Below are 23,169 nucleotides of genomic sequence, written 5' to 3'. Positions count from 1 at the left end.
GCTTTCAGCCCCTATATATGGCAGGAACGATTACAAAGCAACACTTAATCGCAGCTTCCTCAGATCTTCTAGGACTTATATATGGAAAGAACGATTACCAAGCAAGCACAGTCGCAGCTTCCTTAGAACTTTCAGTTTCCAGATATAGAAGGAACGATTAGCAAAGCAAACCCTCAATCGCAGCTTCCTCGTGTATGGGTATGGCCTGTCTGTTGCTTGAGAAAGGGGGGTTTGTTTTTCGAGATTTTTTTGATATTATTGCTAGTAGGTTCGTGCATGCTACTGTTGGTGGATAGGTATGCTATTGTAGGTGACTAGGTCTATGCTATTGCTAGCAGCTAAGGATATCTATCGGTGTTTACTCCCCCTCCTCGCCGCTCAAAACAACAGCATTTAAGCTTCCGTTTCCGCCTCCTCCCCATCAAAAACAACATGGCTAAAGGCGCCCTCCTCTTCCCCACCTCCCCCACCCACAAGCCACTCCAAATCATCCACATCACTCTTCAAGCGCGCCATGAGTCCATTTCCAGGTCTCGGATATGGCGGGCTCGCCGGAGTGCTCTCGCGACTCATTGCATCATCCTCCTCGCCTTCGGCGTCCGCATCTGTGTAGGCCTGCGGCAACGCGGGGACAGTTACTGCGGGTGAAGGAGTGCTGGAGGCGGCAGATGTCTCGTCCAGGGGTAGTTTGCGGATGAAGTTTATAGGGGCTGCTGGGTTAGCAGAGGCGCGAGGGAAGAGGCCAGATGCGGCGGTGGCGGAGGGCGGGAAGGGCTGTTGAGGGTGCACTTTTACGCGGCGTATCGCGTTTGATGGGATGGTTGTGGAAGGAGGGGTAATAGGAATTGAGGGGTGGAGAGTCGTGGCTTGGAGGAGGAGATCCACGAGGTGGCTGTGTGGGAAAGATGTGAGATATGCGCGTTTCTATCTCGGTTAGTTCCGCATGTAAGGGGGGGACAGACAAGCATACCTCAGTCGCACTCTTCCCAGCCCAGGGTGTATCCTCATTATTTTTCGGCGTACTGGTTTTTGCCCTCTCGCCCTTCCTCTTGTCTCGTTTCGCTGTGCAATCAACACAGAACCATTCCGTAGTTTCGTCCTTTACCACGTCCTCTGTTATAACAGGGTCATGGCACATTTGATGCCACCCAATATTGCACCCATCGCAGAAAACTATCATATTATTTGCCGGGCTGTGCCCGCGTCCGCACCTCTTACAAAGCGCATTCTCCACATTCCGCCCTGGCCCTGGCCGTCGATTTGGCGCGTTTCGTTTCCTCGGGGGCGCCGCCGAAACCTCGGGCACAAACTGTGTAGGTTTGACGACCTTGCGCCCACTCTGTGTCATGCTCGGAAAGGCCGTCACCGACGCCGAGTCGTCGCTCTCGTCCTCGTCCCCCAAGTCACTCATTTCTTCGCTCTCCCCCGCGCTTTCCTCACTTTCGTCCTTAACCCTCTTCCGCTTCCGGCTCTTCGCACCGCCCTTCTTCCCTACGGGTGTCCCGCTCGCTGACCCCTTCGACGCGCTGCCGGTGCGGGGCGCCTTGGGGGGTCGGCGAGGCGTAGGTGTAGGGGCCGCAAACTCCATATTATGTGATGTTTTCATTCCCTCCAGCACAGTGCGCCGCACGTCTTCGTATGCCGCTGCTTGGTGTTGGGAGGCGACGCCCAAGACGGAGGTGGGATTGAGAGGGCCGCCCTCTCCTCGGAGGCGCTTGAGGATCATTTCCGTGGCGGCGGAGAAGGGCTGGGAGACGAAGGGCGACGGGCCGCTTGAATTTTTCGTGGAGGGGGTGCCATTGGGGGCGCTCGCATTGTCTGCGGCTTCGCTGGGGTCGGTTGTTGTCATTGTGTTTGCGCCGCAGGTCGGCTGGAGCCTTGCTGGATGTGCTTTCTCTTTGCGCCTCCGCTAATTGGTGCCGTCAGCAGTTCCCAATGGGCAACTCCAACGTGTCGCCGGAATAATCTCAGTTCCGGCTATAATGGTATATAAATGAGGTTTGTAGTGAAGACGCATACATCCGTCCAGTATAAATGTGGTGTCTAGTGATGTTTGTGTCGTCAAGGCGCTGTCCGAGTATGGAGTATGTTGACAGACGGAATTCAATCAGAATTCGATGCCATTGGCTCCTGGCAATAGTTCAAGCGGTAAGATGATAGACTGGCGACCTTCACGACGTCAATTCCGATGCTCTATAATGGAAGCTGAATATCTAAACCAATAGTCATCCGCCCAAATTGGAAACCTAGCGAGCACGTGACATATATTTCACGTGACTGGGTTATAGAAACCATTACCCACCTAGATGAAGCTAGAAGGGATAGTTTCGTAGTGGATGTACTGATTATAGGCTGTGAGTATCAAGATTATACTGATTACTAGAAGTGCGTCAAATATTAAACATCCTAAGTGCAATCTCTTGCCTATGCCTTCGTCCATGCGTAATCTTGTTCCGCCCCACGTGTAGTGCATATGACAATATTTTATACGAAGATATTGTTAAGGGACAATAATGGAAAAGAACAGGAAATACACTATCGAATCACTAGTGTAGCTTGCAGTTGCCAAGCAGCACAAATTATCATATCACGAATCCCAAATCAAGAAAAAAGGGTATATTCCTGGACGCCAACCAGCCCCAATTCACCTAACGCTTCTCATCATCCAACCATGCCTTCGCCGCCTTAGCACTCTCATGCGCCACTCTAAATAGTTTCCTCTCTTCCTCATCCAAGCCCCTCAAAAATTCCACTGCCTCCGCTGCCACACCCGCCCCACTCCTCCCACCCACATTGCTTGCATGATCTACAATCTCCCCCGACCTCTTCTTAAACGCCTCTTGCAGCACCGCTAGCATAGGCTCATCGTCAAATAACGCTAGGAGTCGTGCCGCAAGAGCAAAAAAGTAGGGCGCCTGGGCGCGTAGGTCGACGGCGGTGGGGGCTGCTTTTAGGGCTGCGATGACGGTAGGGGAGAGAGCCTCGGGGAGGTCGAGTGAGAGCACGGGTTTGGGCGGTGTAGGAGAATTCAGGGCGACTGTTTCGGCGAGCCAAAGTGGGAGGGAGAGAGGAGTGGAGGCTTTGAGCATGGGTGTCGAAGAGGCGTCGAGGTGGCCAAGGCCGGGGACGGCGAGGGTGAAGTGGCACGGGATTTTCTGTGGTGGTTAGCGGTGGCTCTGTGAAGAGGTGATTGGGAAGGGAATACTAACTTGAGCGTCCGTGAGGATCGCATCAACATCGTAGTAGGACATCCTGGAGGCTGTTGTGCGGATGGTTTTGGCCCGCGATGGTTTTGGGCCTCGAGTTTGATTCAGGCTGCGAGAACGCGTCGAGATGCTCTACTACAGCCCGTTATGACAAGTAATTTTCTATTAGAGCAGAAGTAGAGCTGACACTAGACAATGAGAAATCGGATTGATATGAAGAGTAACAGAATAGCTACATGCTCGTCATAATACAAAAGATTATACTTGAACAATAGGACAACTTAAGTTTCTTGTGAACGCGTCCATCGTTATCGATAAGGGGAACCCCACGACGTATGGGCGGTGAATGTTTCCGAGTGTGTTTGTGTTGTCTGACAAAGCTTCGAATCTAGACTATTTGTGGCGACTCAAGGCGGCAGAAATATACGGCTAAACCTACCAGTAGTATCGGCAAAAACGGGCTTGGCAATTATCACTGTACAGTAATATGACGTTTTACTCCGAAGCTCTGTTTACTTGCTCATGATTTCATATCCGTCATCTTCCACATACCTAAATTTATCTTTGCCCAACTATTTCGTTTGCGCAATCTTATAATCTTTACTGTTAGATATCCAATCACTACACAATGTCTGCCACACTTTTCCGCAGCTCCCCGGCTGTCCGCTCAGCCCTCAAGGCCGGAGCTTCAAAGAGAGCCGCCGGAGTTGCAAGCACCACCTTTGTCCGCGGAAAGGCCACCCTACCAGACCTTCAATGTAAGCTCAACCTACCACTTTCTTTGTTGAATTAATGTACTCACGAATATTTATCAGACGACTATGGCGCACTCGAGCCAGCCATCTCTGGCAAGATCATGGAGCTCCACCACTCCAAGCACCACCAAACCTATGTCACCAGCTACAACGCTGCCACCGAGCAGTTCCAAGCCGCTGAGGCCAAGCAAGATATCGCCGCAAAGGTTGCTCTGCAGCCATTGATCAACTTCCACGGTGGTGGTCACCTCAACCACACCCTGTTCTGGGAGAACCTGGCACCAAAGAGCCAGGGCGGTGGTGGAGAGCCATCCGGCGCGCTTAAGGTAGGCTCACTTCATCCAATGGCAGAGCTCGATATTCTTTGATCTCGAAGCATAATCTGTACGAATGTAACAACGGCTAACCGCTTGTGATAGACCGCTATTGATGACTCGTACGGCTCGTTCACCGATTTCCAAAGCAAGTTCAACACAGCGCTTGCGGGTATCCAGGGCAGTGGCTGGGCATGGCTCGTGAAGGACAACCAGACCGGTAAGGTCCTGATCAAGACCTACGCAAACCAAGACCCAGTTGTCGGCCAATACACTCCCATTCTGGGTGTCGATGCGTGGGAGCATGCATACTACCTGCAGTATGAGAACCGCAAGGCCGAGTACTTCAAGGCCATCTGGGATGTCCTTAACTGGAAGACCGCGGAGAAGCGTTTCTAGATGCGGCATGTGAAAAAATAATAGCTACATATATATATTGCAAATGACATGTAAGAGTGGCGAATGTACCACAAACTGTCCAATCTATTGCCTAGCTTTGCCCCCAAGACTTTGTTATAGAATGTGATTCGTTCTTCAATTACCGCAGATTCTCACGGTGTTTGCTGTCAAGCTGATGCGTGATACAGAGATTTTACGAGTTTTCGATCGATTGGCAGCCCTCAACCCTAGAGTCGGCCTGATCATGCATTATACTATTTTCCGAGCTCCGAAATGAATTTCGCGGAGAGCGGCTTCTTCAGCTATCGCTCCCGCACGGGCCATTGAACCACTGTTCAAGGTGACAGAATTTCAGGAATTAAATTGCAGTGTCTCAATGTTAATCTTAAAGCCAACACCTACGTAATTATATATAATTTAGGAGCCTGCACGTATCCTTATATTCAAGAACAAGATCGCCAGTCAAACAAACCTCTGCCAGAGAGAAATTTCCTTTATTGCGTTGAAAAAGGTACGGCTGTGACCTGGACGTGTTTGCGCCAACAGGCGGGACGGAGGACGGGATCTAGGCGTGTGTTGTGGGGATCGCGTTCATAGCCTGATTCTCCCCGCTGCCGCCCATTGAAAACTTGCTGGCGAAGGCAAACAAGGCGCCGACACCAAGAGAGATACCAGGCAGCGATTCACTCGTTTGGAAAGAAGTCTCATCAATGGCCACTAGCCTGATATTCGACACTCCTTCGGCTCGCTCTCGCTGTTGTGGTGGAGACGGGCCCCTTGGGACGATATCGACCTGCCCGCCGTTCCCGTAACTCGAGTCCAACTGCGACGCCGACTGCGGAGACAGCTCCTGGAGATAGTATAAACATACAAGACGAAATTGGATACCGCCGGGGCTTTCTAGAAGCGTTGATTATCGAGTGTTGTGCGTAGTCCGGGCGATGGACGGGGAGCCTCGAAATGCCGCCTCGACCGCCTATAGAGGTGATGGAGCCGTGCCGGTGCAGAGGAGCCGGAGCCTGAGACGATTGCTCTCGGGGAAGAATGGGTCTCCTGCGCCTATAACCTCTTCGCCTACCTCTATGTACCCCTCCACGCCTAACTTTCCTGCGGCCCCTCGACCCCAACAACTCGCAAACGCCCAGAGACAAAGAGATATGGAACAAGACTCTCGCACACAGCGTTCAGCCTCGAACGATTCCTATCATTCCAACCGAAACCCCTCCTCATACACCGGAAACAAACGCCCGATGCCTTCAGAGGCAGCACGTCTTCGCTCTTTAAACACTAGCCACCAAAGCCCAACCTACCCCGAATCACCACTATACCAACAGGAAATGGCACCACCACGCGAGAACTTCTCGAGACCTAGACAGGCTAGCACGAATAGATCTGGGGATCCTCCTCGAACAGCTCCCAGTTCAGGATCCACGATGCCACAACAGTCTCGGGGTGGAGCTTCAGCGACTCGACCTGGGTTTGGCCGTGATAGAGGCTTTTCCGAATCACCAGCCACCATGGCAACGAGCCCAGCGTCTTCACACTCACTACGCAACGCATATTCTATTCCTGAGCTTTCAGCAACAGAGAGGCAGCAGAATGGCCCGGGCAACCTAGGTAACTCACGCAACGGATTGAGATTCAGAGACAACAGCCCTAACCCTGACTTGCGTCCAAACTTTGCGAGGGCGAGCAACGACGAAGAGGTCCGAGAAAGCCTCCGATCTATCCAAACTTCTGGCACTGGTACTACATCTGCTACATGGGATACGCCCACCTCGTCAGTCTTCCTCGACACGGCGAGAAGTAGTGTCTTGAGCAAGGCCAGCTCGGCTAGGTCCGTAAACGGGAGAGATCAGATTGACGATTTCCTTGACATGTACGAAAGTGGATTTGGCGAGTCTGAGGCAGAGACAGAGGACGAACTCCGCCAAAATAGACCGGCAACTAGCCGATCTATCCAATCTGAAATGGGTAACCAACAATCAATTCCTGAACTTGACGGCCTCGATCTTGCCGTACCCAAACTTCAACACATGATCATTCGCGATTCTGCAGACATGTTCAGAACCGCCACCGCCTACGTTGATCCTTTCAATGCCGATGCACAAAACGACAATGGCTCCAACCAAAACCAGCCAGTCCCAGGAATCTCCAGACAACCATCTGGGCGTGGAGTCATCGGAGCACAGTACTCCAAATTTGACGATACGCGCGACCATTATGGGTTTAAGAAGAAGTCATTGCATGTTCCCCTTGACGTCTATGAAGCCTGGAACCGCCAGTATACAGTCTACCTGGCACGCCGCCGCAGAAAGTGGGTTGACATTATGAAGGCCAATGGACTCGGCAGCGAGGACCCGACCCGCTTCCCACCGAAGTCCCATAAAATGAAGCGATGTGTCCGCAAAGGTATCCCGCCCGACTGGCGAGGAGAAGCCTGGTTCTTCTATTCCGGCGGCCATGCGATCCTGGCGAAGCATCCCGGTGTCTACGATGACCTCGTCCGACGCTCTGCGAATGGAGATCTTTCCCCAACCGATGAGGAACTTATCGAGCGCGACCTGCACCGAACTTTCCCGGACAACATCATGTTCAAGCCCGACCCAGTTGTCATCCCATCTTTCCTACTGACTGGTCCGGACGCCATGACGCCGCCAGATCCAGCCGCTGTCACGGAGACGCCCATGTTGAAGTCACTCCGCCGTGTCTTGCAAGCAACCGCGATCTACAACCCCAAGATCGGCTACTGCCAGAGCCTCAATTTCCTTGCCGGCCTCCTTCTGCTTTTCATGTGCGAGGAGCGCGCTTTCTGGATGCTCGATCTGATAACCAAGGAATATCTCCCCAACACGCACGAAGTGAACCTCGAAGGTGCGAATGTCGACCTCGGAGTCTTGATGATGGGTGTCCAGGAGTCCATGCCTGCTGTTTGGGCCAAGATTGGAGGTGAATTGGACGGAAGCTCCGGTGCGAGTCAGCGCGGAGTTCCCTTCGATCTGCCGCCTATCACTCTATGCTGTACGGCATGGTTTATGTCTTGCTTCATCGGCACCCTTCCGATCGAGACTACGCTCCGGGTTTGGGATTCTTTCTTCTTCGAGGGAAGCAAGACGCTCTTCCGTATCGCACTCGCCGTGTTCAAGGTTGGCGAAACAGAGATCAGAGCCGTCAATGACCCAATGGAGGTCTTCCAAGTTGTGCAGACGATTCCGCGTAGATTGGTCGATGCGAACGCTCTTATGGAGGCATGCTATCGCCGCCGCAATGGGTTTGGTCATGTGACGCAAGATACTATTGATGCGAGACGCGCTGAGAGGAGGCAGATATATGCCGATAATCGGGCTGAGAAGGCGGGAGAGCGAGAGCGCGAGCGACCAACGAGCAAGAGGTCCAATCTGAGCAAGACGTCCAATCGGTTTTTTTCTATTCGTGGCAAGAAATGACTATCAAAGCTCAAGACAAAGCTCAAGATAAAGCGCAGGGAGAGTTCGTTTTTATGACAGAAAGTTGTCTGACGAGATGCGCGGTTTCTTTATGTATTTCCTTTCGGGACAACAAGTAGGGGGTGCATTATGGGGTATATGGGACAAGGAGAGTGGTATGGGATGCATTGTGGGGTATAAGGGGTAGGAAGAGCGGTATGGAATGCATGGTCTGGGTTACGTTATGGATGGGTTGGTATCATTCAGATGGGCGACTTTGATCAGAAGGAGTTGTGGTGATGGAGGCGTATGTGTATCATAGACAGGACCTAAATATTACGAGGTAACGAAGAATGCAAAAGGAAAATTCAACTATATTGTGTGGTTCTTGATAAGGACGTAAATATCGCTGTGTGTTATGACATTTATGTTGGGGTAGAGCAGCTGAAGAGATAAATTATATCAACCTAAATTGCTAGTATTAATTCCCAGCTTTGGACGGCCTTCTTCAGACGATTAGGCGGCACATGCCAATCCATTGCTTCATGACCTCAGCAAGTTTCCCAATCCCCAAATTCGATATTTAAAAATCGACGGATCAGAGGATGGAATGCGTCACCATAACAAGGCACATTCATGTCGCAAGGGTCCTAACTGCTGAATTGGTCGAGCTTTGGAGGCCAGGCATATTTAATCCCGTCGCAAACCCGCTGGCCTTGCTTCGCCCACCTGGCCGCAAGGACGCTTTGTAAAGGTTCACGATATACCACAAACCAACAGAGCGACTTTTATATGGCTATTTGCTGATACAAGGTGTAGCAGCCAATATATTCGACCTGGGAGGCATTCTCTACTTTCAGCCTTGTGTGTTGGAACTATGTGATGTTGGAGCTGCGCAATGTTGGAACTGCGCCATGGCCGACCAAATGCGACCGCATCCACCGTGGAATGAAGCTGGGTCAACGAGGTAGGAATGTTGAAAATACGAAAGGGATAGAAAGATTATAAAATGCTCATGTCCCCACGGTGACCTCTGAATCCATCAAGTCATCTCGATATTTCAGCAAGCTTATCCCATACTACATTCACTTCGATATTTCTCGCATTCCCAGGAATTATTTGCCGTCACAAACAAATATTCACCTTTGCACGACTTATTCATCCATTTGCTCTATTGCAATTAGGATTTAATCGCTGAGCCCGCTTCAGTTTCTTCCACAGAAACATCATCGCTTTTACACGGAAAAATCGCCCGCAATGGCTTTCAACAATCGAACGACACTGATCACCTCTGGGGAACTTCTTACCGGCTACATGTTTCTCGACTCTGAGATACTATGGGAAGCATTGCAGGCCAGCGGTTCTAATACGGCACACATGTACCCTGAAGGAAACAAACGGCTTGCTATGATAGGCGATGCGGCGCTTAAACTCGCGATCCTCGACGGGCTCCGGTCTCGAAATTTGCCTAGAGGTAAGGATAAATGCTGCAAACTGCTTATATATGCCGATAATACATATGCTAAGACAAATTTTAGGTTCCATGGACAGTATTGTCCAGAGGATTGTTAACAACATAAACCTTGAGAGGGTCGGACGGCGAATCCATCTCGAGGACCTCGTGAACAGGAACCCGTCCCAGCAAGGCGATGTACCTCCACGCACCGTGTCAGATACGCTTGAGGCAATTCTAGGTGCCGTCCATCTCGATTCTGGCAGTGACCTTGGGGCTGTGCGGCTGGTGATGGCGAACCTCGGACTGTGGCCGGAGGAGTCGCAGCCGTCGGCGTCCTTGTAATTGCGATACTAGGACAGGTTGTGGATTATTGCTTATTTGAGTTGGTGTATTCTGCGATGATTTTTGGGCGGAGACTTCCTCTGAAAATTTAACTTGGCAATCAGTCTCGACATTATTGTGGATGTTGACTGGCAAGATGAAATTTTCCGAGAGAGGCTGGTTGTAATCATAGAACTACTTAGAAACTAGGAATTTATCATGAGGTCACTTATATGTATAGGGAAAGCTATTAGAAGATTAGGAGAACACTAGGGGTCGCGTAGTTAAAGATCTGCTTCATAGACAGCGTTCTTAAAGGTCATGATGAAGTTTTTGTTAAGTGTTCATTTTAACGGGCGAAGTAAAACTAAATTCTTTCTAGCTAGGCAGAGGGCTGTCATGAATAAGTAGAAGACCTGCTAAAGGTCTCAGATGTAGAAATTAGCATAGACTGTTTTTTCTGCGCCCGCCCACATCAACGACTGTAAAGCCCGCCTCTCGTGGCGCGAAGGGCAGACACCACAAGAAGAAAAGGCGTTGGGCGGGAGTTGTTAGATGTCATAGCTAGCATAACACTTACAGGTTGCTATTTGGCTTAGAATTAGAGGCTCTTGCTAGGATGTCAAGCTAACTGTGCTCACTGATTATGGATTGGCGGATTAGACCTTTGATATTTACTTTATAGTAGCTGTATCTATATACAATGAAATGCCTCTAATATCAACTCTTAATATCTTCTGTTCTGTGTCCTCTTCTTGTCCCTGTTTCCGCCCCCTATTTAGGCTTGTTTCTTTCCGTTCCCTCTTTCGTTTTAATTCCGTTTCGTTGTTCGTTTTTCCACACACGCCACATTTCGCTCTCTGTTTCCTTCTTCGTTTGCGTCCTATGTTCCGTGTGCATGTAGTAGAGCGACCACATGGGTATAAAAGATATCCGTGTGTCCGTCTTGTTATCAGCTAATAGCGAAGACTTCCCGTGGACATCGACTAAATCTAGGTGAAGATGCGCTCTAGTTTCATTTCTTAGCTGTGGCTGCCTTTGCTTTTCCGTGCCGCTTTACAATGTCACTATTTCCCGTTTCAGCCTACTTATCTTGTCACCAGCATGATGATACTGTCATGATCTTCCCGCTACCACTCCTTTCTTCTTTCCCTTCTTATCTAGCAAACTTACCTTCCTGTCTAAGCCTACAACTCTGGACAGAAGTGCCACAAGAGGTGACTAGTGAACCTCCCATTTCATTCTTCTCTGCTGTTTTCCTTTCGGCTTAACTGCCGTTGTCGTTAATATTGGCCATATGTATGTCTTGGCTTACCTGGGTTAATGCTAACGTGCTTATATAGGCAACGCTTCCTTCGAATGTGGGCATCGACGGCACTGCCAGCCAGCCCCCTTCCCGCCCCTCGATACCCACCGACGACGGCTCCTTCAGCGAAATAGCCATGCTACTGTCACAGTACGGCTGGTGGGCCCACTGACCATTGGCTAGCGTGGTGGGTTTTTGCGTATGCGCTGGTAAGGTAGTCTAGATCATCGTGTCGAAAGATTGACCCGCTAGCAAGCCTGATTATCGTGCCGAAAAATTAAGCCGGTACCTTACAGTGTTGGTAGAACAATCTAGAAACTTGTCCTTCAATCGGCCTACTCTACTAGAAGAAGAATTATAGCTCCGTTGCTTGTATATTCCATGTTTATTAGTAGAAGGATTGTACAAAGAAAATGTACAAAGAAAATGGTAGTTGTACAGGAGGTGGAATCTCGCGCTGTGCCCCGTAATAAGAGACCGGGGAAGTGGGGCAGACGGTTTTGACGGATAATGAATTCGTAGCGTTGACGCTTTCTTACTCACCTATTCCCCTCTCCGCACTGTTCGAATTTGCGGTTGATTTTGAGGTGGCTATGAGATCGTCCGACTGACCAATAGGCTGAATTTCAGGAGTCGTCCACGATCCCTACACACCCCTACACCTTCGGTGCTATTCGACCAAGGTCATTACTCTTCTCTCTGGGAGTTTCCATCCAAAGAGAGAATTTGCTATCCTAGGAGACTCCAAATCCACAGCACTCGTAATGGTGTAGCGACCCGTAGGATAATTTTACAAGGTCGTGTGGATGATCGGCACCGAATGAGCTATCCTCGACGACTCCTTTACCCCTCTTTCTCAGTTGCTGCCGTAAGTTAACTTCACTTAGATATCTCTTCTTAACCCCTCTCACTACAATTCCGATTTGTCGCACACCGCAAAATCCACACACTTCACAGAGACGTAAGTATCCTTTCTAGTAGCTGTTCATCTCCCAATCTCACCTCTTTTAGACCATCAATGGCATTCAATCGCTTTCGTCCGACATCCCATTTTATTGCCCCTCACTCGTGGTCAAATGATCCGTGTGGTGCAGTATACGTCCCCGAGACAGGAGAGTACCTCTTCTGCTACCAATGGAATCCGGGCACTACTGAGGGGGGAAACTGTGCGTGGGGAATGGCACGTAGCAAGGATCTAGTCACTTGGGAAGATTGTCCACCAGCAATCAGAAATGGCATCACTACGTCATATGACTCCCTTGGAGTCTTCTCTGGATCTATAGCCTCAAGACTGATTCAAGACAAAAGAGTACTGTTTCTCTTTTATACAAGCGTATCAGCTGTACCGATTCATTGGTCCATAGACTATATCGAAGGGTGTGAGTCTCAATCAGTGGCAGTCTCAACGGATTTTGGAAATTCATGGCATCGATACGAAAACAACCCTCTGCTGCGAGCACCCCCTAAACAGGCCGCGACGACTGGTTGGCGCGACCCGTTTGTCTCTCGTTGGAAGTCCCTCTCAATCCTCCTCGGAATAGACCCGTCAACCGATTATATGATGATTGCATCGGGTGAACGTGGTAGATCCCAGCTTCATCTCTACCAATCTAATGACCTACTCGACTGGAAACTAGTCTCTTCGATTCTGGACGTCGAAGCAGGCTCTAGGATCTCGCCAGTAGCATACCTGAGATTTGGCATGAACTTCGAATGTGCTAGCTTTTTCTCCATCAATCAAAGGGACTATATTATTGTAGGCGTGGAGGAAGATGTTACGAGCAAGCGTCACAACCAACGCTACACTCTTTGGCTTTGCGGTACTCTGGTTATAGAGGCTGGATGTCCTAAATTTGAAATCTCCAGTCATGGGTTGTTGGATCATGGCGTTCTCTATGCGCCTCACATCTTCCGCGATTCTGAGGATCGTCTTCTCCAGCTCGGTTGGGCGGATGAAACCGCCCAACCATATATGGTGAGAAAGCAAGGTTGGGCCGGATGTTTGACCCAACCAAGAGAATTGTACGAGATCTCGAGACCAGCCATCGACGTGGTCAAGACCCAACATATTTGGAACCTAGATGAACAGGGTGGAAACGTGACAACGCTTGGTATCCGCCCAGCACCCCAACTCCGTGGCCTTCGAGATGCAAAACATTCCACATCTTTATCAAGCTTCAGAAAATTTCAAGGCACAAATTGCGACGTTGAGGCTACCTTCAAACACATTCTTGGCAACGAAAAATTTGCCTTCAACTTCCGAGAAGCCCCTGATTCTGTCGAAGTGACGAAAGTTATTTTCGACCTTGAGGATGGTCAGATTACAGTTGATCGAAGCCGATCTAGTGTACAGAACCTTGGTGCAAACTTTCCAGATTCAGGCCAGTTCTGCCTAGTCTTAGGCGAGGACCTCAAAATTAGGATTTCGATGGATAACTCAATCCTTGAAGTGTATGCAAATGATCGATTCGCAATTACCTCAAGGGTTTATCCAAGTCTAGAAAGCTCGGTGGGGGCCTCATATGATTTCGGGGCCTTTTCTGAGAAGAACGTGGAATTCAAATTCTGGGAAGGGATAAAAAATGCATGGCCTGGACGGGATGCAAATGAGAATAGTTTAGAGTTGTTCTCGTTGGCGGAGGCGAAGGATTTGATGCCAAATCTTGGATCTAGCAATTTTATGATACAAGCTGCTATGCCTGCTTAATTTATACTAGAATGATTAGGTCTTGCTTCTAGCGATAGATTTTTTAGACATAATGATATACTATGTTCGTCATGCGTTCTATTACTAAATTACCTGGGTATTTCTGAAGCTTCGAAGCCTTTTAGAAATGGCTGTGAAGCGGAAGAGTGCGAGGTGCAGCGGCACCCAATCGAACATTTGACTGATGCCACTAACTACGACAAGAGGGGCTCTAGGACAAGTCCTCTACTTCTATGAGCGTTGGGGCTCAGAACGGAGCCTCTAGCCTTAGTACATGATATCGTTAAACCACCTTGCTACCTTGCTCAAATGGTTATAGCTCTATCACGAAGCAAATATGAAGGGAAATTTTTGGTTTTAAATGAGACACTTGAGAGGGTCACCATAAGTTTGGAAGTAAGCTAGACAACAATCGACGTTTGTGGACAAGTCTTAAATTTAGCTCTTATGATCAGCTACTAAATATTCCAACAACGCATTCAACACCACCTCCTTCATGCCTAAACACTCTTGGTAGTATCGCGAGCATACTCTGAAAACAGCATCTTGGTGTCAGAATCATTAAAGGGGTCAACGACGGTAGTGGCGAACTGTCTAGCTGGGACCTTCTTGGCGAAAAGGATATCAAGCTCGTGGTAAGATCTATTCCAGGTCTCAGGAAGACGGTAATAACTCCACACGAACATCCCAAAGCAGGTCCCCCCCCAGACGAATCCAGTGTAACCCTTGAGGTTCCAGGCTTGAGGGTTCATGAAGTATTGCTGAAGTGTTCCACCAATGGTTCCAGTTATGTTTGAGGCGTCACGGGCAAGACAGATAGTCTTTTGCCGGAGACGGGTAGAGCCGATTTCGGCTGGAAGTGCCCAGCCAAGCTGGCCTACAGATAGCTGGAAGATGAAGGTCCAGAGCAAGGTGAGAACGGCTTGAGACATGCCGACTGATGGGTGTTTAGTCCAGACATTAAGAATGCCAATGAGGATCAGGACGAAGCACATACTACCCATTCCCCAGATGTAGATCGTGCGGCGACCAAAGTATGGCATTAGAGCAAACCAGTTAACGAAGCAACCAACCAGGGCTAGAGCAGTTCCGCCGAGTGCGAGGGAGTAGGTGGCGTCGGTGCCAAGGCCAACTTGGGAGAAGAAGTAAGAGCTATTGTAGGCAAAGCAGATACCGCAAAGGATTTGACCAGCAAACACAACACATGCAATTTCGGTACGGCGTAGCTCGAAGCTCTTGAAGCAATCCCAGTAGCTGGTTCCAATAGAGAGTTGCTCTTCGAGGTTATTAGTGTAGATGATAGAAGAGAGTGTTTTGCGCGGGTCGATGCGGGTGGCCTTTACGGACTGGAGGCGGCGAAGAGATTGCTCGGCCTCTTCGATGCGGCCCATTCTAACGAGGTACCACGGAGACTCAGGAGCCATGTAAACAAGTGGTATGAGGAAAGCTGGCCAGACCCATTGGAGGGCGAATGGAATCTTGTAACCCCACGGATCAGTTCGAGTAGAAAGACCCTTCAGGACGCCGGCAGAGATGAGTTGACCGATAATAAAGCACATGTTAGTGTATGAGGTCATGTAGGTGCGGAGGGCTGTTGGAAGGACCTCAGATGCGTAAGCCGGAGCGGTGGTGGCCAGAATTCCCCAAGGGAAACCGCAAAGAATCTCTCCGACGACAAGAACTGGGAGACTGGGTGCGAAGAAGACGACGAATATACTGAGAGACATGGCGATAAGAGCACCTAAGACAACGCGCCTGGAGCCGAATTTGGAGACGAGGTAGCCGTTAAGAAGGCATCCAAAGATGGAACCGACACCGGAAGATTGCGAGAGACCAGCTTGCCACGCAGCAGTCAATTGGTATCCGACGGGGGTCGACGGTGTTACACCAACAAATCTACCGTATCTGATCAGGAAAGAAGCTAAACAAACCTATTAGTGTTCCGTGTGGGTATTTGGAATCAGTAAATACTCACGATATGCGAAGAAGTTTGACAAAAGGTTCGTATCGTATCCCTCCATAATAACACAGGTAGAGAAGACCAATGACCAGAGAATGGCCTGTGGATAGGCTTTGATTGCATCGCGGACACTGAGATCCTTCTCGTCGATAATGCCTTGTTCCGCGGCTTCCTCAAGTGATTTACCTGTGATCCTCTTCTCATCTGATGCGTGAGCAATGGACACAGTGGTCTCAATTTGCTGAACACCGGAGCCGTTGTGCTTCTCCATCTTATGTTGCGAATAAGAGAACAATGAATAGCGATTGTAGAGATTGTTGCTCATGTGTTGTGCGGAATCCTGCTGAAAGTAATTTCCGTGGCGGCATTCATGAGGTTTATATATCTGGGATTCGAGGTGGTCAAGCCTTTGGGCAGACTTCTCCAACAGCGAGACCAGCTATGGGACGGGACGGGACAGTACAGGACTTTGGAATCGATGAGATAGTTTCTGTCGGCGGTGTCAACGCCGCCCTAAGCCTACCTTTGATAATCGTATCATAAAATGTGATTATACAGAGAGAGCTGATTCAATAAGCAGAAGCAACTCCTGGGGTCCCCATCTTTCATGCCCTGGGGTCCCCATGGGGCTGGTTGAGCTATAGTATGGCGACAGAAGCTAGTTTGCATACGCGTCTATGCACGACTTGCGGTAAAACAACACCCAATTGCTTGCAATGGCCCTAAAAATGCTTGCAATTTGTGCACAGACCTATACGCAAACTTCCGTAGTTATACTATAGCTCGAGTACTCCTATAGCTCAACTAGGTCATGGGGACCCGTATGTAAACTTCCGTCGCCGTACTGTAGCTTGGATTAGTCCGAAGAATTCCCCCGCCTTTCTCTACTAGCTAGTTGCAGCGGCAGACCCAATTAGCGTCTTGGCAAGAAATAAAATTCTGACAATGAAAGCCCTAACACCTGCCGCCATTAGTGTCGTAAGTCCCTGTGATTCGTGATTCGTGAATAGCGTTGGACCTGATCGCCAGTCTCAACTTGGAGTTTGGGTCTGATCTAGTGGCTAATCCATGCGAAGGTAGCAAGCAAATGACGGAGTAACTTTGACCCTTTGACCCCCCTTTGACCCAATCCACGGTAGCGCCCCTATCATGCCCATCGGCATCCATAGCTCGGCTGGTTTCCGCCTGTTGACCCCCTTTTTTTTTGTCTGTTTTCCGCCTGTTTTCCGCCGCCTATTTTCTCGCACCTATTTTCCGCCGCCTATTTTTCTCCACCTGTTTTCCGCCGCCTATTCTTCTCCACCTATTTTCTACGTTTGGATAGTCTGCTTCGTAAACGCACTTCCCCGCAGATAGGCCTGGCCAGACCACTCATGATCCATCCAATCCCCCACAAATACTCCAAAATATTTCCATACCCCGATCCATCCACAAGTCTTTACGCAGACTTCTTCGCGGAAAACTCTTCTCTGAGTTCTCCTTCATATCTAACATTACTCTACATTTTAATTATCTCTATCCTCCGCCATTCTGTATTCCCCTCGCAGCCAAGTCCAATGCGGAGACCTTCTGCATGCAAACCTTGTCGGTGACGACCCCCTCCCTTATCCCCTCCCCCTCACCCAATCCTAGTCTTAGACCTCGGCACTTGAGAGCATTGTCGTCGCCGCACGGTTCTGACATTTAGTAGTGCCCGTCGACGGAAGTGTAATATCCCTCAGGGACAGGAGCTTTGCACTTACTGTGCTACTCGTAGCCTCGAATGCGTCAAGGAACCGCCTTATGGCGGATACTACCACAAGGCCCAGCTATCACACAGCATACCTAGCCTGCTAAGCCTGCTCACCGTGCCTAGCCCGCAGCCCAGCAGAAGTACCCAACTCATTGTCGATGACCGCAGTAGAGCGTTTCCTCCTCTTCCCCTGCGTATCGAGCTTGTGCAACTTTATTTCGACTATATTCACAATCAATTCCACACACTATTCCACCCCCCAACCTTCAAGCTTGCAGCTGCCGAAGATCGAGTCCCTGATGTCCTTTTGTATCCTATGTTTGCTTTATCTGCCAGGTAAGCTGAAGACTGCAAACACTCGATTGATTTTGCAGAAGAGAGGCTTTCTGTGTCACAGGGACAAGCGGACAGGACAACACCTGTTCATTAATCCATCGGTCCATGTTAGCCAAGGTATTTCTTAAGTGAGAATGGAGAAATAAGAAAAAGACATTTAGCGACCCTTTTTTGAATTGAACGCTTGGCTGTGTTAATTGTTTAGAGAGCCGTTTCTGACGTTAAAGGGCCAGGTTCTCGAACGATCGATTCTTCTGTAACACAAATCCGCCAGATCGCGGAGCGATTTTTCTAGAAGAAGGCGGCAAAATACTTAATATTCGCGATAAATCGCTCACTACAGTCCAGGCTTGTGTACTACTAGGAGCGGCTTGCATTGCGGATGGGGACGATGTCTCAGAAAACTTATACCATGGTATTGCCTGCCGTTTAGCACAGCTTCTGGATCTGCCTAATTTTCCAGTATCTTGCCCTCTTGATCGAGAAATAAATATCCGGGGTTAGTTTCATTTTCTTTGTCCTCAATGCCAATCCACGTCACTAAAAAATTATTTCTAGTGTGGTGGTCGCTGTGTATGGTAGATGTTTGGTCCTCGACGGCGGTCAAGCTTCCTAAGCTCATGCCAACTGCGGACGTTTCACTCCCTATGGATGAGATGCACTACCTTGCACTCAGGAAAGATAGTTCTTCCAGCTTCGTGGGATCCGATGGGCTCGACGCTCTTTCACCTCTTGTTTCCGAGATGATCAAACTTAATCGGATACTTCTTGCTATCAACGATTTTAATGAAGCTTGTGTCAAAGGACAGCCTGATGGTCTCCTATTGGAACACGCTGTTCATGATCTAAGCAGACAACTCGACGACTGGGCCGGGGCTCTACCAGAAAGTATGAGAGATACTCCTGAAAATTTCTCATGGTACGCATCCCATGGCCTCGGGCGTTCCTTTGCAGCAGTATATTTAGGCTACTATCACTTTGGCCAACTTCTGTTTTACCAGTTTCTACATGTTGGACCATATAAGTCGACACCGTCAGTCAATGCATATGCAGAAAAGTGTAAAGACCACGCGGCCCACCTCTGCGAGATGATCTACCGAGCATTTTCTACTCCCAACTGCGACGTCCTTTACACGATGGTAGCGCATGTCCTTGTGATAGCCTCTACCGTGCAGATCCACACACTTCTCTTCTCGGGGGATGAGTCTCAGATTCGCATTGCTCATTCGCGGCTCGAGCAGAACTTTAAAATCCTTCTTCATCTTAGAACTTACTGGTCCACCCTCGACAGACCAATGATGCGATTACGTGCATTCCATGATTCGTGCAGAAAGAGCGTGGATACTACCTTTGTGCTCGATCGTTGGATGTTGAGATTTCTCGTGGAGTTTGCTAAGCCAATGGAACAGAAGGGGGTCGATGACCAAAATATCCCCCTGACCCTTAACACGTTAGACTTTGTATGAAATTTCCTAAACAGTGGAAAGTTAAAAGGATAGCAAACATGAACAAATTTTAGTCAACTAAATTTATTACACCACTTTCTAATGGAATAATACTAATTGGCAGACGTCTCTTGCGGTTGTATTGTGCGTCTATGTGCGGCATTCATTGGGTTGGGCGCCTACAACAAAAGATAAAATATTAAATAAATTTTCCAACTTGTCACCACTGATAAAACCGCCGAATGGGACCACATCAACCAGCTGCGACGAGATTCACATATATACCCCAGATTAGCCCTGCGAGGTTCCCTACCAACATCCGTTGACTTGCCGGTATTAATGCGAAGTTTGTTAATGTTACCAGTGGCCAGAACCGGTACGATGACAGAACCATTGACCAGTAGGACTAGAAATTAAAATTTAGATTCTTACAGTAATACGTCACAAGCAATATATCTCGAATGGAAAAAGGTACTTACATCTCTTACTTCATTCTCGATCTCCATAGTACCTTTTCCCTTGAGCCAGCCAAGAAGTAGAAGGAAAACCAGCGTGTTGATCCAACAGCCTAGTGTTTGATCGAGGAAGAATTTTATAACTGTATTGTTGATGCTCAATCGGAAAGATTCCTCACTTGTTTCTCCGCTTCTGACAGAGGTCGCTTTCTTTAATGTAGGTTTAGCATTGGCCGTTGTCATTGAAGGAAACTGTCTCTCAAGGAAAGCCTGCCATGCGAAATTTGGCGGTGTGGTAATAAGACTGAACGTGGCAAAGCGGAAAACCTCTATAGTATCTAGTTTGAAGATGCCCTGGAAATTCAGTGTCAGCAATTGTCACCACCACCTAGCATGAGCGGCATGGGGTCGCGTTTAAAGTGAGGCAAACATGTTTGTTATGTGCTGTAAAGACTTGCGCAAGTATATTTGACAACGTTGCCAATGAAACTCCTTGCAACGTCGCTATCATTACGGGGGTTGGCATTGTCTGTTCAATTGTCGAGGATGGTTTCCGCAGGTATTTTTTGATATAGCGAAGGCTTTAGAAGGATCCACGATCGGGCGAGGGCTAATACAACTTATAGATTATAAAATAGGAGAGAACGATGGAATGAGGTTGTAAGGAGCTTTGAGCTACTCTGTCTGGCGTGCATGTGGATAATAGCCACAGCGGGGTTCCCAATCATAATTTGGGGCAAAAATCATCGTTCATGGTGAACGATTAGTTGATCATCACATGATGATCCTTGACCTGAGAGACAATGATCCGGTAGTAGCTAACCTGCAGGAAGCGAAAAACGTTAATCTTAGCATTATTTTAGCTTCCCCGCCTTAGTTTTCCGACCTCTAGCCCCAAGAAGCGGAAAGCAAGCGGAAAACGTAAACAAATTTATCGTTAGGCTTTCCCGCCTTAGTTTTCCGACCTGTAGCCCCAAGCTTACCTATAATGCAATAAGTGGAAAACAAGCGGAAAACGTAAACGAATTTGTCGTTTATGTCTTGGCTACCCCTCCTTAGGTTTGCGACTGTAGCTCTATACCCACACCTACGATTAACCCTATTGGGATTGGGCTGGTGATTCAAACAAGGAGGATGTATAAAGGCCATAAAGGTATTACGAGCAACCATAAGACTTTGCAACATACCAAACAATTTGATCCAAATAATTCGATCATGGTTCATTCGTCTCTAATTGTGACTGCGGCATTTTCTTGGTTGCACCTAGTAAATGCAGTGAACAATGGGCTTGCTCGAACCCCTCCAATGGGATGGGTATGCATGGAATACATCACCACCCGAATGAAAATAACTATCTAACAACCTGCTAAATAGAATAACTGGAACTCATTAGCTTGCGACGTGTCAGAAGATTTGCTTCTAAGCACATCCAAGAAGCTCATAGATCTCGGGTTGCGAGATATGGGATACGATCACGTTGTCTTGGACGACTGCTGGCAGGACATCCGGGGCGAGGATGGCTATGTTACTCCTGACAAGGGAAAGTTCCCCAACGGTATGAGGGCCATATCGGATCAGTTGCACATGAAAGGTTTCAAATTTGGCATGTACTCCAGCGCGGGTGAGATGACCTGTGCTAGATATGGTGAGTAAATTAAAAGTTACAACTGCCACTCTCTGACTTTTTTCTGCTTGCTAGCCGGTTCACTCGACCATGAATCCAAAGACGCGGAGAACTTCGCCTCTTGGGGCGTCGACTTCTTGAAATATGATAATTGTTATCATATGGGGAGGATGGGAACCCCCGAGACCTCTTTCAACCGCTTCAAGGCAATGTCCGATGCCCTTAGGGCGACTGGGCGCCAAATTGCATTAAGTCTCTGCAACTGGGGCGAAGATTACGTCCACACGGTATGCTCCTCTCACCAGCCACTGTCAGATTCCATAGGTACTCATCCGTTTACCAGTGGGGAATGTCCATCGCCAACGCCTGGCGCATGTCTGGTGATATCTATGACTCCTTCGCACGGCCAGATGACCTATGCGGCTGCGATACAAACAATCCCACTGATCCATTTTGCATCGCACCCGGCACGCATTGCTCTGTCCTCTTCATCCTTAACAAAGTCGCCCCGTTCGTCGACCGCAGCATACCAGGTGGCTGGAACGATCTCGACATGCTTGAAGTTGGCCAGGGCGGCATGACAGACGAGGAGTATAAAGCCCATTTCGCGCTTTGGGCTGCCCTAAAGTCCCCACTCATGTTAGGCAATGACTTGCGCGTCACGTCACCCTCAACACTCTCCATCATCAACAACCCAGCCATCATCGCGCTCTCCCAAGACATGCATGGCCGTGCGGCGCAGCGTGTTGCCCGCAACCTCGACGTGCCCAAGGATGAGTATGGGGTTGGCGAGACCCACATTTGGAGCGGAAAGTTGCACAATGGTGACCAGGTCGTGATTCTCCTCAACGCGGCAAATGAAGATCTTGATATGAGCGCTCCACTGTCGGAGATATTCGTTTCGGAGGGCCCAGGCGGATCAGCTCCTCAGGCAAACCAGTCTTGGGAGGTCTTCGATTTGTGGGCAAATCGCATGAGTGATGCCGAGGCGCGATCGATTCTGGAGGCTGCGGATGATCAGACGAGAGCCGAGATTTTTGGAAAATTGGGGTGGTACAACGCAACTGATATCCCATACGAGGTTGGGCTCGAGCAGGGAGATAAACGCTTGTTTGGTCAGAAAGTCGGTGTCGTTGAAGCACATAGCGCATGGAATGTAAAGGTCTTGAGACATTCGGCAAAGGTATATAGGTTTAGGAGATCTGGGGTTAAAAGCGAGGGCCATAATGAGCTATGATACGGATATTGCGATCGAGCTATAGCATCTATTATGTCTGGTAAATAATTTTAGGACAGCTATTATGTCTGAATGATTGATTGATTGATTTACTACGTAAGCTTCTCGCGACTAAGGCTAACGTAAGTCGTGGCGTGCTTGGGCTAATGGCATACTTGACCCGACGCGAATACCACAACCCTACCAAAGTACACCTAATACTCAACTACTATACGGTCATATACCTCCTCCAAGTCCTCCTTAATATCCCTTCATTATCTTGCTTAATCACAGCATTGTTTACCGCTGTACTACCCGTTGTTATTGCAATTTTTATTTATTTACTAACGTATTTCCCGTACGAGTGGCCCACCCGAACGAGTGGCCCACCAAAACACCAAAACGCGTCAATGTGACTACAGTCAACAATGCCACGACCAACACAAGCCAAATCCTCTAATCAAGAGGGTAGAATACTATTAGCTATGCAAGCAATCAAACAAGGCCAGTTT

General features: G+C 48.8%; 9 protein-coding genes across 9 annotated transcripts; 6 read left to right on the top strand and 3 right to left on the bottom strand.

Annotated features, from left to right (window-relative positions):
* Positions 1 to 393: 393 nt before the first annotated feature.
* Positions 394 to 2,346, bottom strand: VE01_07182 (uncharacterized protein; the record flags this gene model as incomplete). The annotated part of the gene is made up of 2 exons (XM_018276617.2): positions 971 to 2,346; positions 394 to 924 (listed from the first exon to the last, which is right to left on the bottom strand). The coding sequence occupies exons 1-2, from the start codon at positions 1,847 to 1,849 to the stop codon at positions 394 to 396; spliced, it is 1,410 nt and encodes a 469-aa protein (XP_018128173.1). The 5' UTR covers positions 1,850 to 2,346.
* Positions 2,347 to 2,450: 104 nt separating this feature from the next.
* Positions 2,451 to 3,498, bottom strand: PSF3 (DNA replication protein). The gene is made up of 2 exons (XM_018276616.2): positions 3,210 to 3,498; positions 2,451 to 3,155 (listed from the first exon to the last, which is right to left on the bottom strand). The coding sequence occupies exons 1-2, from the start codon at positions 3,249 to 3,251 to the stop codon at positions 2,649 to 2,651; spliced, it is 549 nt and encodes a 182-aa protein (XP_018128170.1). The 5' UTR covers positions 3,252 to 3,498; the 3' UTR covers positions 2,451 to 2,648.
* Positions 3,499 to 3,672: 174 nt separating this feature from the next.
* On the top strand, positions 3,673 to 4,781 carry VE01_07180 (uncharacterized protein). Its single transcript, XM_018276615.2, has 3 exons — positions 3,673 to 3,964; positions 4,022 to 4,287; positions 4,381 to 4,781. Exons 1-3 carry the CDS (start codon positions 3,835 to 3,837, stop codon positions 4,672 to 4,674), a joined length of 690 nt encoding a protein of 229 aa, XP_018128171.1. The 5' UTR covers positions 3,673 to 3,834; the 3' UTR covers positions 4,675 to 4,781.
* A 218-nt stretch (positions 4,782 to 4,999) lies between these two features.
* VE01_07179 (uncharacterized protein) lies at positions 5,000 to 8,465 on the top strand. The gene has a single exon (XM_018276614.2). The coding sequence runs from the start codon at positions 5,616 to 5,618 to the stop codon at positions 8,118 to 8,120; it is 2,505 nt and encodes an 834-aa protein (XP_018128245.1). The 5' UTR covers positions 5,000 to 5,615; the 3' UTR covers positions 8,121 to 8,465.
* A 713-nt stretch (positions 8,466 to 9,178) lies between these two features.
* On the top strand, positions 9,179 to 10,053 carry VE01_07178 (uncharacterized protein). The gene is made up of 2 exons (XM_018276613.2): positions 9,179 to 9,573; positions 9,638 to 10,053. The coding sequence occupies exons 1-2, from the start codon at positions 9,357 to 9,359 to the stop codon at positions 9,895 to 9,897; spliced, it is 477 nt and encodes a 158-aa protein (XP_018128244.1). The 5' UTR covers positions 9,179 to 9,356; the 3' UTR covers positions 9,898 to 10,053.
* Positions 10,054 to 11,580: 1,527 nt separating this feature from the next.
* Positions 11,581 to 13,925, top strand: VE01_07177 (uncharacterized protein). Its single transcript, XM_018276612.2, has 2 exons — positions 11,581 to 12,143; positions 12,194 to 13,925. Exon 2 carries the CDS (start codon positions 12,201 to 12,203, stop codon positions 13,887 to 13,889), a length of 1,689 nt encoding a protein of 562 aa, XP_018128243.1. The 5' UTR covers positions 11,581 to 12,143; positions 12,194 to 12,200; the 3' UTR covers positions 13,890 to 13,925.
* Positions 13,926 to 14,295: 370 nt separating this feature from the next.
* Positions 14,296 to 16,917, bottom strand: VE01_07176 (uncharacterized protein). Its single transcript, XM_018276611.2, has 2 exons — positions 15,865 to 16,917; positions 14,296 to 15,810 (listed from the first exon to the last, which is right to left on the bottom strand). Exons 1-2 carry the CDS (start codon positions 16,172 to 16,174, stop codon positions 14,390 to 14,392), a joined length of 1,731 nt encoding a protein of 576 aa, XP_018128242.2. The 5' UTR covers positions 16,175 to 16,917; the 3' UTR covers positions 14,296 to 14,389.
* A 360-nt stretch (positions 16,918 to 17,277) lies between these two features.
* Positions 17,278 to 19,456, top strand: VE01_07175 (uncharacterized protein). Its single transcript, XM_018276610.2, has 4 exons — positions 17,278 to 17,437; positions 17,540 to 17,917; positions 18,151 to 18,416; positions 18,476 to 19,456. The coding sequence occupies exons 1-4, from the start codon at positions 17,406 to 17,408 to the stop codon at positions 19,381 to 19,383; spliced, it is 1,584 nt and encodes a 527-aa protein (XP_018128241.2). The 5' UTR covers positions 17,278 to 17,405; the 3' UTR covers positions 19,384 to 19,456.
* A 1,576-nt stretch (positions 19,457 to 21,032) lies between these two features.
* Positions 21,033 to 22,678, top strand: VE01_07174 (uncharacterized protein; the record flags this gene model as incomplete). The annotated part of the gene is made up of 4 exons (XM_018276609.1): positions 21,033 to 21,131; positions 21,192 to 21,462; positions 21,517 to 21,728; positions 21,785 to 22,678. 4 exons carry the CDS (start codon positions 21,033 to 21,035, stop codon positions 22,676 to 22,678), a joined length of 1,476 nt encoding a protein of 491 aa, XP_018128240.1.
* Between the last annotated feature and the right edge of the window lie 491 nt (positions 22,679 to 23,169).

The sequence above is a fragment of the Pseudogymnoascus verrucosus genome (genome assembly GCF_001662655.1).
Source record: "Pseudogymnoascus verrucosus strain UAMH 10579 unplaced genomic scaffold scaffold_38, whole genome shotgun sequence".
In the NCBI taxonomy this organism is placed as follows: Eukaryota; Fungi; Ascomycota; class Leotiomycetes; order Thelebolales; family Thelebolaceae; genus Pseudogymnoascus; species Pseudogymnoascus verrucosus.
This window is presented reverse-complemented; position numbering and strand designations above follow the sequence as displayed.